The following is a 13,443-nucleotide window of genomic DNA, read 5'->3' as shown; positions in this document are numbered from 1 at the left end:
CTTTGTTTATGCTTCCCTGAGCTGTAATGCTAACCAGGCCACTGCTTTTGGGGAAGCAGATAGCAACATCCAGCTGAAATAAGTTTAAACTGAAGGCATGTGCAAGACCATCAGCTTGTTATTGCATGATAAAGCTGAAAAAGAAATATGTACAAAATTCCACTATAATAAAACAACATAAACAAAGGAGACTCCTCAAAATACTTCCCAAAGATTTGTTAAATAACACCACAGTTGTGACTTCTTTCTGGCAAAAACCTCACTTTCCATCCATACTGCCTGACACAGTCTTGTAACTGTATCCTTATACAAATTCCTAACTGAGAATTGCTGCTTCCTGTATTTTGTAATAGCTGCAGCAACCTAGTAGAATTAAAATAAATGAGATTACAACAGTAGCAAGACATATGCATAAAATGTCTTAATTTTAATATATTGAGAATTAATCCATTTTGCCAGCTAGAATAAGTTATAGTGCAAAATTACTTAGTGCCAGTTTGTAATCACTCACTTATTTACAACCTCACTGGGCAAAGACAATGCAAACATCAGGGGACCAGGACAGGGACACAGAAGCAAGTGAAATGAATTGGCATTTCACTTTTCACAGAGAACAGTAAAAATTCTAACCTTGCATTTTTGTGCTTTGGCATGGTGCAGAACATCCTGATAATGCCTTGCATTTACTGGTCTCACATCTTGCAGTTTGGCTGTGGGCAACAGCAGGGCTTCTAGAGTTTTCTCAGGATTTCCTTGGTCAACTGCTTCATTAATGTGTCCAATTGCAATGATTCCTGTGAAATAGAAATGTTATTAAAGATGCACTTATCTAAGAAAGTTGCAACTTTTTGGATATCACATACAAAATCAAAGAAAGTTGCAACTTTTTGGATATCACATACAAACAAAGCAGTAACATGAAGAACAGAAAAATCACGAAACAAGAAGCAGAGGCAGCAACAGCAGCTGATTTTAAATTATTTTTGTTCTTATATTCATTTGAAGCTATACAACTTTCCTTCCTATCACAGTGATTGATATATTTGGATAAAACTCTTCCTAAAAATCAAAATTATCCTTGGCAAAAAAGGGAAAACAGATATTTCTATTTTCTGGGAAGAAGCACCTACATGAAGATTAAGAAAAAATTGGGTGCCACATATTTATATGTTTAACATATTGGCTCACAGTGATGAAACTTTTATTTCCAAGTGATTTCAGATCACATTAGTTGAAACCCTGATTTGGACAAATACATATAAACTGCACTCCCAGCTACAGCATTACATAGCAACTTAACCTCATTTCTTGTAATTTCTCTGGAAATAACCAACCTAACAATGCTGGCCAGTGGCACTCAGCACTTCAGTCAGGAAGTAAGGCCAAATGTATTTAATAAAACCTTAACTCATTTTCTTCAGACTGGGCCCAACAATTTCAAATCCATTTCCTCCTGCCCCTAAACAGTACTGAAATGCACTGCTTGTATTCCCTAAAGGGAATCACAGAAAGGCATCAGTCAAGGGTTTCACCATCACCTGTGAGGGATGACATCCCTGCTCCCAGGAGATCGTCCCTCAACAAGTGTCTCTAGACCCACCAGACCCACCTGGTGAGGTCACAGATCCAGGTCATCATGAGGCTTGGGGAACGAGCAATTTTTCCAAGGTGGTCCAAAAGAGGGACTTTGCAGATATGGGACTTGCTTAAAGAAACAGAGGCTCCCTTCTTCTTCTCTCTGCCCATCTACCCTCTCTAAACATTCCCAGGCAGAGGTCAGTGTCACGGAGAGCAAGAGCAGCTATTTTGGTACTGAAGACTTTCACTGCTACTGCAAGGTCTGTTCCAACTCCTAACAAGTGCAGAGGTTCAGACAAAAAAGTGACTCTGCCAGTCAAACTGCTCAGCATCCAACCTTGTTGGAGGACACAGGGCAAACAAGCCGTGAGGATCCATGGCAACCACTGGACTAGATTTAGGAAGCAATAATCCAGCCAGTTTTAGAAATTCTGCAATATAAAATTTCCCTTACCAGTATGAAACAGCCGCATGCAGGACACTAATGGCAGTCCAGGAAGGGCAGGAGCAGCCTGTGTCTTACAAAGGCTTTCAAAGTGCACTGAGACTGCTTCCAAAATGGCAGGCAGTCTGAAAGCTGCCTCTTCCTGCTCCAGCAAATTTGGCATAACTTGATAGCCTCAAATTTCTACTACAGTGGAAGATTTTGGTGCTTTAGCTTTTTTGAGGTCCAAATAACCAGCTATCACATTTAATATAACACCACCCTCTTATGGCAAAACAGTTACCTTCAACTTCAAAAATAAACTCTAAATCCATTCACTTGAGAACACATGGGCATAAGAAGCTACTTGTCTGACAGGAAATCAAGTTACCCAAAAGGAGAGCAAGACAGATATTTGCATTGTCTAACTGCTTACTGACTCCTTTGTGAAAAAAATCACTTGGAATCATTTACACATTAAAATACACTTTTCAATGGAACACTGCTTGTAATTTCCTCCCCTATCTCCCAATATGCTCTTTGCTCACAACTGCAAAATCCCCAAAGTGAGACCATCCAGGGCTGGAAGATACTGCCAAGCAGGCAGAACCACAGCATTTTTAACATTGCAGAAGGCAGGCACCCTGTGATATCCTTCAGTTGTCTGAAACAAACAGGAATATTTCAAGGACAGTCAAAGATCATCAGGCTTTCAAAAATTTTAAATGCTCTTCTCTTTTCAGGAGTGTCTGAAGGAGGCCACTCAGTTCATAAATTTACATACCAAAGACCTGACTATGACCTCTGCGGGCAATGTGGAGGAAGAATTACTTACTTTCATTTTCTTCTTGAATTTGCATATTAACCATGTCAATGCAGTTCTGGATATCATTCCAGCTTAAATAATCTTGGCCTTGAGATGAAGCCTCTGACTTAATAGACAATAGTGTATCAGCATAACTATAAGAAGATATAAAATACATAAGTGTATTTCATATGTAAGATAAAGTGCCATAAAGTATTAGTCAGATGTATCATCCATCATTTAGTGACTAGTATTTTTTTTTTCCAATGACTCAATTTCAGACAAACTCAGCTCTTGGCAGGAATTATACAGACATGCAAGCTGCCTGTTCTACACATGCATTTCAGGATCTGAAGAAATGGCCCTGTAATTCAGAGAACTTTTCTTGGTTATATGGCATGATGGCAGTACATACACACACATACAACTTCCTATGTGGTGCAACAGATAGATGTGGGGATAATTAGTCAGCTTCTTGCTCTAGAAAGCTACTGTTGCCTTCTAGACACTAATTCAAAGACCAGAATGTCAGTCAGTAGTGTCAGGTAGTAGCATCTCCTGCTACATCCATGAGGAAGATGATGAACCATGGGCAAGGGACTAAAAAAAAAATTATGCCCCTCTTCCCACAGCTCAAGATCATCCAAGCACAGACTCTGTAGCCTGTGTCTACGCTTCCTAGAAAGCTCAGCGATCAGATGAGCTTCACAGTACTCAACATTTGCACTACTTCACAGTAGTGCAAATTCACATGTATATAAGTTAAATAATTTTCATATTCCCAAATCAAGCGTAGAACTACTACAGTATCTCAGATAAAATACATATCTTCTATTTCCATCAGAAGCCTGAGGAATGAATGCCTGGCAGAAAAAAAATAGGAGAGATTTATAATTTCCTAATCTGATTTGTCTTTCCAGCATCTAGTAGCCTGTGTCTAAGGATTTCTGGAGCTGGAGACTGTGTATCACTTTAATTGTTGCAAACAAGTCTACACTCCGTTAATTTACCTGCTCTATTTTAAAATCTTATGAATTATTGAGGAATTAGCCCCACTATGGGTTTTTTGAGATGACAGCTTTTTAAAAAAACAATTAAACTTTATATTTGACAGATCCAATATTTACTTCATTAAATTCTCAAAAATCCCCAAACAACTAGAGCTACTAGAATCTGATTCTAGTAACTAATTCTAGTAACCTTCTTCACAACATTCACAGTTTTGGAGACCTATGACATTCCCCTGAATTCTCTCTTCCAGAAAACACATTCCAAACAACTCCATCTCTTCTGATAGAAAGCCATTGGACAGCGTCTTCCTCAATGAAATTTTTCTAGTTCTACTCTATCTCTTCTGGTACTGTGCAAGTCAAAGCTTCCTGTGATATTCAACATATGGTTGGCAGCACAGGTTAACATAATGGCATAATAAAAATTTATTTAGTTGTTAAGTCCAGCTAATTCCTACCTGTTTCATCTGTGTTTCCTGACAGTGTAATCTAAAGATTGGGTCAGTAACATTGCCAGAAATGCTGCACTTGGGACACTTTGGGGCCATTCCTGCATATTTCTAACATTGCTTCTCTTGCTCACAAGCATCACCTCACATCAGCAGAGGCAAAGTAGCAGAGTAGTTTTGCTCCATTTTATGTCATTCTTCTCTCTCTCACCAAAACTGGCCTCTTATTTGTAATCTGACTGCCTTCCTTCTGTCTTTGAGACACCCAGCAAGGGCTGCTCTCAGATTCATGTCCCCAGACAGCCTAGTGAAGATCTTCAGCTTCTGTGGTCCCTTTTGCCCACTAAGGCCTTCCAGAAGCATGTGGAGCCTTCCACCACCTGTGCCAAGGGACAGGAACTGGTCCACATTTCCATGCTCTCCTTTGCATGCTGGGGGCACAGGTCTCTTGTGTTGCCTGATTTTTTATTGATAGACAAGAGAGCAATTGCAGTAACAGCACGCCTATGGTAAGTCAGGCAAGCGGCAGGGCAAGCAGCTGGCAGCCAAGTGGAGGCTATCATGTAATGTTGAACACAGGTGCATGCCACAGCATTTTATTCACTCATCCAGCAAGCAAAAAAGGGCTTGGCCATGGCTCAAGAGATCACCTGGACCCTGAGGCATTAAACACTATCTCGTTCCAAAGACCATCTTTCAGAATTGCAGAATGGTTAGTGATTAACAGTTTCCAGCTACAGTTGTTTCACATTTTAGTGTCTGCAAAAATCCTTGTAAGATCTTCATGTTTGCTTTCTGAAGATATTCTCCCTGCAACTCACACGTCTACAGCCTTCAAGGCTGTTATTGCTTATATTTAGATTCAGCAATTGTAGTACAGCAATTGTCACACTCTTCCTTATTAATTTAATCCACAGATGTTTATCTTGCAGCCCTTTCAACTTCACAGCCACAACACAGGACAGCCCACCCAAAAAAAAAGCCTACTTATTTTTTTCAGAAGTTGCCAAGTCTCATCCAGACAAGACAAAATGAACCTTTACCGTTGCAAGTTTTCCTCTTCCAGATTATTGAATCCAAGACATGGGTTTCTGAGATGATTTTTTATCATTAGGATGTCCTTATTTTCCAAGGTCTGGTTTAGCAACACAACAGCTGACAACATTTCTACTGCAATAGACAGTTCATCATGTGCCAGGTAGTTCTGTAGGACAATAATGTACTGCAGTCAGGAAGCTAAATAAGCAGTGTAACAGATTTGAGTTACACACTCTAGATACCATCAAGGAGATGGGTTTGATTTAAGAAGCCTGGAAAGTTTCCTGGTCACAGACATGCCAGACTGACACAACAGCAATGGTGGAGCTCAGTGGGTTTCTATGTTCCATCCAGTCTCCCTTTCCTTCTTTTGCCCCACAATCTCATCTCTTCTGATCCTACTCATAACAGGAGATTACTTTTCTACATAATATATAAACCAGAGTTAGTCCTCATTAAGAGCATGCAACAATTAAAAAAAGTCAGTTGATTTGTTGCAACACAAGAGCTCAGCCAGACTGAAGTGTGGCAAGAAACAAACTATGCAATTAAATATTGCCTTTTCAACCAAAATGATTCATGCAATACATAACACCATGGCAAGAGAATTATGTCTGATTTTACACAACAACATGCTATGTTTGTGCTCTTTCATGGTCTGGCTACACAACATCAACGAGCAGGTTGTAAGTTTTTCACTCTTACCACAGCATTCTGTTGTTGGAGGTTGAACAGCTCAGTCTGATAGACAGCAGCAGCAAATGAGTGAACAACAGGCAGCTGTGCCTCAGGTTTCATCAGTGCAACCAGTGTTTTACTAGGATCACAGTTACGAATTGCTGTATTGATATTGTCAACCGCTATAAGTTCTAAAGAACAGCAGGGAAAAAAAGCTTATTAATTTTCATATGCTGTTTGCTCTTCATGCCATGTAGATGACAACTAGGTTATTTCAAAGAATATAATTTTCTGTCATAAGAGAAAAAAACATTTTTCTGAAATGATATGACTGCTGAATGTTGCAAAAACTGTCTCTGTTCAAAGGTATCAAGCAAAAAATGGACTGGAGGACTTTAAAACTTCTGGACTTTTAGAAATGAGAGACTACTTATTGCACCTCTAACACAAAACAAGGAGCTGACTCCACCCTGGCACAGAGAAAGATCAAACTCCTCCTGGGTGTGCTTGCAGCAGCTATTGCTGTGTATGTCAGCTCCAGCATCTCAGTTTTGCTTCACCCCAAATGCTCCCTTCCTTCTGCACCACATTTCCTCTCTCACCTCTTCCTTTGGCAGGTTCGAATTGAGCTAGCTAAAACAGGCCAGTACCTGAAGCACCAACAGCATTATTAGCATCCATTTCAGGAGGCCTGGTGGAAATCAGCCAAATGTATTAGAGGGGTGGGATATTCTGCCAGAAAATTAGTAGCTGAACAGATGAAAAACCACATGCTATGGTTTCTAGAGCTTCCTCTACATACCAACACCTGTTTGCTTTTCTGCCAGTGTGGAAGATCAGTCCTTACAGGCACTGCCACCTAGAAATGAATCCCTTTGCTACAGCTCAGATTTTAAATTAAACAGGCAAATAAAGGAATGTGAGGGTACGAGTGTAAACCTTTTCAGTACCTCAACAATTTGCCTGTTTTGCTGTTTGCTGGACTGACTTTATCAGGGGTTTGAAGCCCAGCAGAAAAATGCTGAAAAACACTCCCCACTTGGGCAGCTGCAGAAGCATTACATCATCCCTCAGCTTAGTCACTGCCACCATAATTGCACACCTGGAGGAGCCATCTTTGGAGATAGCCAGGCCAGGACACACCCAGGAACACACTGTAAAAGGCACCACTCTGGTCTGGCAGAAAGGGAAGCAGCCTTGAAGGTTAGAGCACATGTGGCTAGTTGAAGAATAGCAATTATGCAAATGCCTTTTCCATCAATAAGCCCCACTCCTCTACCTTATCACATGGCTTTTCTGTGTACTGTTACCCAGGGAACATTTTTAGTTACCACTGATTGCTCAAATCTGAGACAAGACTTCTTGTACAGAAGATACCATCCACAGTTCATGTATACAGCAACACTCAGAGCTTATTACACAAAACAAAGTCTTTAAAAACCTTCTGGCCAGGCACACCTGAAAAAGCCCCTCGCCTCTTGTGTAATTTTCTCTGAAGCATAGTCATATGGGGCCACATTGTCCCTGAAGACTGTCTCTATTGGCTATTCCTAAAGTTAGAAACCAGGAAAGGCTCTCATAGCTACAGCATGCATTCATGCTTTTTTAAAGAAAAAAGTAAAGAGGAAAGGAGTCGAGGTCCACAAATGGACTAGACTAGTTCTGCAGCCAATAACCAAGCTACTGACTTCTAGTTTTGAAACCCAGCATGCGAATTGCAAAACATATTTTACATTGCTCACAGTCCTATAACAAAAGCCACTATTTTTTTTCTTCTCAAGCCAAACAGAAGAACTAATTTACTCTCCAGATTGCTGTTGTTAATGCTTTTCACACATCACATCTTCTTCCCTTTATCAAGAGGTAACTCTTTCAGAGAAAGTACTCTTCACCATGGCTAATTAATCTGAAACAGGCTAACATTTAAGGTATAAAGTCAAATTTATCTTCTGACTGAAGCTGACCTCACAATATAGCCTTTAAGGCGCATCACAAAAGCAATCAGCCTGGATTTCAAAGCATTGAATACAGTACCAGAGACAAAACAGCCATGCCCAAATGCAGTATGAAATGACAGGAGATCAACCAAAGGTTAACTTCCTAGCAAAGAAGTTTCCAGTCAAAAGCAGCAACACATGCACTGCAAATTTAGATCCCCTTTAACTATATATTTTTTACTTGTGTTGTGTGGCATTCTTAACAGACTAAGAATAGGTTAGATTTAGGTAATATGTGTCTAAAAGTGAGAAAATTTTTTCCCTGCAATGTGAAAAATATTCCTCTGTCTTAATTCTACAAGTATGGTCATTGCTCCCAAATGAGAATTAATACTGCACTAATAAATATTTGTTCAAGCCATCAAGTTTTCAGTTTTTTGCTGCTGTGATTGCCAATAGCTCAAATCTCATTTATCTCAATAAGAGTACATATATACTTAATAAGAGTACGTCCAATGGAGCACAGATTGGTGACTTGGCAATTGTGACACTGAGAAGAAAGATTATGAGTGTAAAATGCAACACATATGGTTTCAGTTTGAGAAACCTTGTTTATGTGCAAGAATTGGTGGACTCAATTATCTTAACATAATTAAATGGTGATGGTAAAGAGTATTAAAACAGTTACTCACTAAGCTTGTGAGCCTCAGCTTCCACATTGGCAACACTAACTTCTTTCTGTATTTCACTTTTGTCGAGCATATTTGGAATGCCTGCTATCTAACAGATCAGAAAAACAAGGTTTGATTATGCTTTTGTTTTATGGGAGATAAGGGATAAAGTCTGGTGATGGTACACTGGAATTTGATTGTACTATCACCTGTGCATCAAATAAAAGGCTAAGTAAACACAGCATTAATCTTCTCCTGTGATTTTCATCTTACTTAAATTAATAGATTTTCTCCTTAAAACCCAACTGGCACTTTATTTTAATGTTAATGATTCAATATTACTTTTATTTGTACTCAAGTTATAACTCACTTTGAAAACAAAATATTAGGGGCTGCATGTTATGCCTTAAATTTTCTTCTTGTATCTTAGTTAGTAAATACTCAGAAGGATACCATGCTCTTTAGAGCAAATGCAGCTCTTTGGTGTTGATTAATACATCAATTATTCTCAAATCTTTATAAAACTTTTCATAAATGATGCAGAAAGGCAGAGTAAAGACAATTTCTCTCTGGATTAAAACCAGCTAAAAAAGTGCAAACTGACATGTAGTACCTGTTCATTTCGATTACCTGCATTTTCTGTTCTTTAGAATCACACAATTGCAATAGATACCATGAGGAATTTTGCGGCAGAACTTCAAGTAGGCTCAGAGCAGGGCGGTTCAAGCCTGCCATCAGTGCCCCTTCATCTTGCCGGTCAATAGCCTCATTCACTTGGACTAAAGCTATGTGAACTGAAAGGAAAACAATGCCTATAAACAGCAAATACAGCTTTCCTGGGGAAAAGAAGTCCATTGCTGTCAGCATCTCACTTTTTGCAAAAGCCAGCTAGCATGGCAATCTTTATCTAGCAGAGAATTACCTCTTTCATGTCCAATCCTACAAAGGGAGTCTCTGGCTCTGTGTGAGCCTGGGTGGAAGCAGTTCAACCACAGCTAATCAAAAGTCTATGAATTAATTTTGGGTCTATATAGAAGAGGGGGTCAAAATTTACAGTATACTGCACAGAAAAAGAACATAAAGAAACAGAGCAGGCAATAAATGATTTGATTCTGAACTGAGGAATCCTTACAGCAAAAACCACAAACAGAAATTAGCCCCTCCCCCAGCAAAGATTAGTAGAGAAGGAATGGCATGACAGAAACAGTTGTAGACAGATATTAGGCATTTGTGCATATTTTACAAGTTTCCAAAGAAATGTTTTGTTTGTTCAGGTGGACTCTAGTTGTGTTCCGCTGGAATCTGGGAGATGACATATTTTGTGCACACTTCCATGAGGATCCAGAATAGCTTACTGTTTATTTTATTGATATTGCCTTGAATCTCAGCTTGTGTCAGCAATTCCTCGTAGACATCTCTCTCTTCATCAGAAATTGTGCCATTCTAAGAAAACAAAATTGTTACTAGTTCACACAAAACAGTTTGCAGAGAGAAAAGCTATTAGCCAAAATCATTAAAACTGCATCAGCTAAAGCATTTGCTGAATGTATTTGTAAAGCAATTTGTTGACTAAGTGAACTGAGGAAATTGGCACTTTTTCATAGAGACCATTAGCTCTCATGTAAAAGAACACTGCAAATAATTTCACATCAAATATCTGTGGCAGAGGTTATACTTTATACTCAAAGAAGGGTATTATTGTGTTTACAACTTTTTAAGCAGTAGATTTGTTTTTCCTAAAGCAATTAATGGAAGAAAACTAGGTTTTTTTACTATTTAGTCTTCTGGTATATTTAGCCTTTGGGCAAAGTTAAGCTGCATCGTACTCATAGTAATCATATTCTTATAAAATTGGCTTTTAGCTTATTTCATTATCATTATTTCTCTTAGTTATCTTAAAAGTGGAGGTTTCTTCCCAACTGTAATAATTTTAAAAATTAAGTTAATTTTTAGAGCAATAATAATGCTATAGCGTGACAAGAAATATGAAGAAACACGTGTACTAGAGTACAAATAAAACACCACTACCTTGAGTCTTGCATTTGATTCTTTCTTCCTTTTAGCATCAAAGAGCTCATTCTGATAGTCCTGTGCCAGTTCCTCATCCACGTTGAGCAACATTGCATTTGGATTCCTCAGGGTCACGATGGTTTGCTCTGCTATTCCCTTCTCCACAGCTTCGTTGATTGCTATTACAGCTGCATGCACTAAAATTGAAAGCACAGTCCTAAACTTCAGGAAGCAAAAAAAGTCAAAGCTGTCACTGTTTCTTCTGATTTATTGGAAAGGAGTGTTGGATTTATGTTCAGTAATTTACAGATTTGAACATTCCACACCATTTTCCCTCTAGACTGCAGAACTTTGTGTTTACTCAAAGGTGGCACATTGCTGTCTGTTCCATGTTCACCCTTCCCCCAAACAGGGGGGTGCTCGTTTCATCTGGGGTAGAGTTAATTTTTTTCTCAGTGGCTGCTATAGGGCAGTGTTTTGGATTTGTGCTGAACAGAGAGTTGATAATACAGAGATGTTTTTGTTACTGCTGAGCAGGGCTTGCTCAGAGCCAAGGCCTTTTCTGCTTCTGGTACAGCCACACTGGGGAGGAACTGGGGGTGCTTGGCAGGCTGGGAGGAGACACAGCCAGGACAGGTGACCCAAACTGACCAAAGGGATATTCCAGACCACATGGCACCAAGCTCAGTGTATAAAGTGGGGAGGAGAGGGAAGAGGGGGACATTTGTAGTAATGGAGTGTGTCTTCCCAAGTCACTATCACATGTGATGGGGCCTGGCTCTCCCGGAGATGGCTGAACACTTGCCTGCTCATGGGAAGCACTGAATTAATTCTTTGGTTTGTTTTGCTTGTGTGTGTGGCCTTTGCATTTCCTATCAAACTGTCTTTTTCTTAACCCATGAGTTCTCCAGCTTTTACCCTTCTGATCTTGCTGGTTGGGGAATGAGTGAGGGACTGTGTGGGGCTTGGCTGCTGGCTGAGGGTAAACCATGATATGGTTAATATTTTACTGACAGAAAACAAACCCCATTATTTATATTTTATCATTAAAGTGCTATTTTATTTAGAAGGTAATTACATGTAGGAATTGAAAGTATTTTTGGTAATTTTTATCTTAAAGCTGTGTGTCTCCATATAAGATTACTGTCTAAACTGAGTATATCTGAGATATGCTGCACAAGAATAAGGAAATTGAAGTTCCATTAAACTAATCCTCTGGAAAAACACATTTAAGACCCTTCCCCCACAGGCAGGATGCAGCCCTGCACATCACATTTGAGCCTCTCTGAGATGGATCTTTGCACATCAAGATCTCCATGAGCCCCTAGACACATGAGACACCCTGATGTAATGGTCCCTCCTCCTGTCACCTGCAAAGCCACAAGACAGCAGAGTTCAAGCAGAGGCAAAAAACATTCAGCAGGCTTTGCAGGTCCTCAAAACACAGGAAAAAGGGAAAAGAGTGCCATAGAATGGACTCACCGCAGACACTGATCAGCTTAAGTGTTAAGCCTTTCCTTTGAGAAATAAACTTCATCTACTAAACAAATAATTGACTCCAAGAATTTAAGAGTCACAAAATCTCATGCTTTTTCATACAGTAAATTTGCATGAGTGTACAAATTCAAAACCACTTATAGATGAATTAGATGTAGAGTAATAGCTAATATACCCCTCCCAGTTACTCCCTGAACATATTTGGCCCTAAGATCAGTCTGGATGAAGGACTTGCACTAGAGCTGCACTTTATATCTGGGCCTTCATGCCACAAAGAGACCCCAGTACCTGTCTGGTGGCACATTAATCTCAAATATTTTACAGACTGTGTATCTAGGTCATATCCCAAAGGAGGAACATTGCAGCTCCCCATTTATCAGCACAGCAGCTTGCCTAGGATTTACTTTCATGCCACCAAGGAGATGTGTGAAGGGAAAACACAATGACCATCTTTCCTTACTTTGTCAATACTTTCTTTCTACTTGGCCCTGCATTGTGCTGCTAAAGTGGAGAAAAGCATGCAGTAAAAAGAGGTTATTTGGATTAAGTTTAACTGTAGGTCTAAATATCTGAGTCTAAAAGACTTTAATTTCTCTCACTTTATGAAAGAAAGTAGAGATGCTTCAGATTTGAGGTTTTAGGGAAAAAAGGACTGTACAAATTTAGGGAAGTCAGACAAAAGATCATATCACTGAAGACTCAATAGGGGCAAATGAAGGATGAAGTGAAGCTATACACCCTCAGAGATGGCAACTACTGGAACTTGCATGGCTGTTGGTGGATAATCCATTGCTTAGCACTGAGCTCATGCCAGAAGGTTGTTCTAAAATTGTTTCACTCTAGCTCAGCAGAATACAGCTGGGCAGTAGAAGCAGCTAGCAAGGTGGAGGAGATACAAGCAGAGAAGCACACTGGTTTCATTTGTCACTGAACTTTGTGAAAAGACAAAGTTCACATTGAGCAGGAGGAAAGGTTTTTCATTGAAAGGGTGGTAATCACTGGAACAGGCTCCCCAGGGAAATGGTCACAGCATCAAACCTGACAGAGTCCAAGGAGCATCTAGACAATGCTCTTAGCTGTATGGTTTAGTTTTATGTAATTCTATGCAGATCAGAAACTTGGACTCAATTGTCCACATGGGTCCCTCCCTGCTTGAGGCATTCTGTGGTTCTGTGTACATCCATACCCACTCCAAGGGACAAAGAAAACTGTCCTTAGACACATATATGATCCAAACATCCTCATATAACAAAACACATAGGAAGGGTGTTGTCTCTTCCACAGTTGTGTAAGAGGCTTCAGTAACCTAAATGGAGCTAGCAAAAAGCAGTCAAAAGATACGTTCA

At 39.6% G+C, this 13,443-nt stretch overlaps 1 protein-coding gene across 8 annotated transcripts in view; it reads right to left on the bottom strand.

Annotated features, from left to right (window-relative positions):
• The window catches only part of IQGAP2 (IQ motif containing GTPase activating protein 2), a 123,953-nt gene that overhangs the window by 37,551 nt on the left and 72,959 nt on the right, over window positions 1-13,443 (bottom strand). For 3 of the 8 annotated variants that reach the window (XM_077171411.1, XM_077171415.1, XM_077171414.1), the window contains 8 exons: window positions 10,616-10,797; window positions 9,946-10,033; window positions 9,221-9,384; window positions 8,612-8,699; window positions 6,010-6,173; window positions 5,310-5,470; window positions 2,838-2,962; window positions 631-794 (listed from right to left, as the gene is read on the bottom strand). In XM_077171411.1, coding sequence (XP_077027526.1) covers window positions 631-794; window positions 2,838-2,962; window positions 5,310-5,470; window positions 6,010-6,173; window positions 8,612-8,699; window positions 9,221-9,384; window positions 9,946-10,033; window positions 10,616-10,797 — 1,136 coding nt within the window. The remainder of the gene's footprint in view (window positions 1-630; window positions 795-2,837; window positions 2,963-5,309; window positions 5,471-6,009; window positions 6,174-8,611; window positions 8,700-9,220; window positions 9,385-9,945; window positions 10,034-10,615; window positions 10,798-13,443) is intronic. The other 5 variants (XM_054651616.2, XM_077171412.1, XM_077171413.1 and 2 more) reach the window with 5 other exon arrangements.

Source organism: Agelaius phoeniceus, chromosome Z (genome assembly GCF_051311805.1).
Source record: "Agelaius phoeniceus isolate bAgePho1 chromosome Z, bAgePho1.hap1, whole genome shotgun sequence".
Lineage (NCBI taxonomy): Eukaryota > Metazoa > Chordata > Aves > Passeriformes > Icteridae > Agelaius > Agelaius phoeniceus.
The sequence above is the reverse complement of the archived record's forward strand: the minus strand, read 5'-3'. Positions and strand labels throughout refer to the sequence as shown.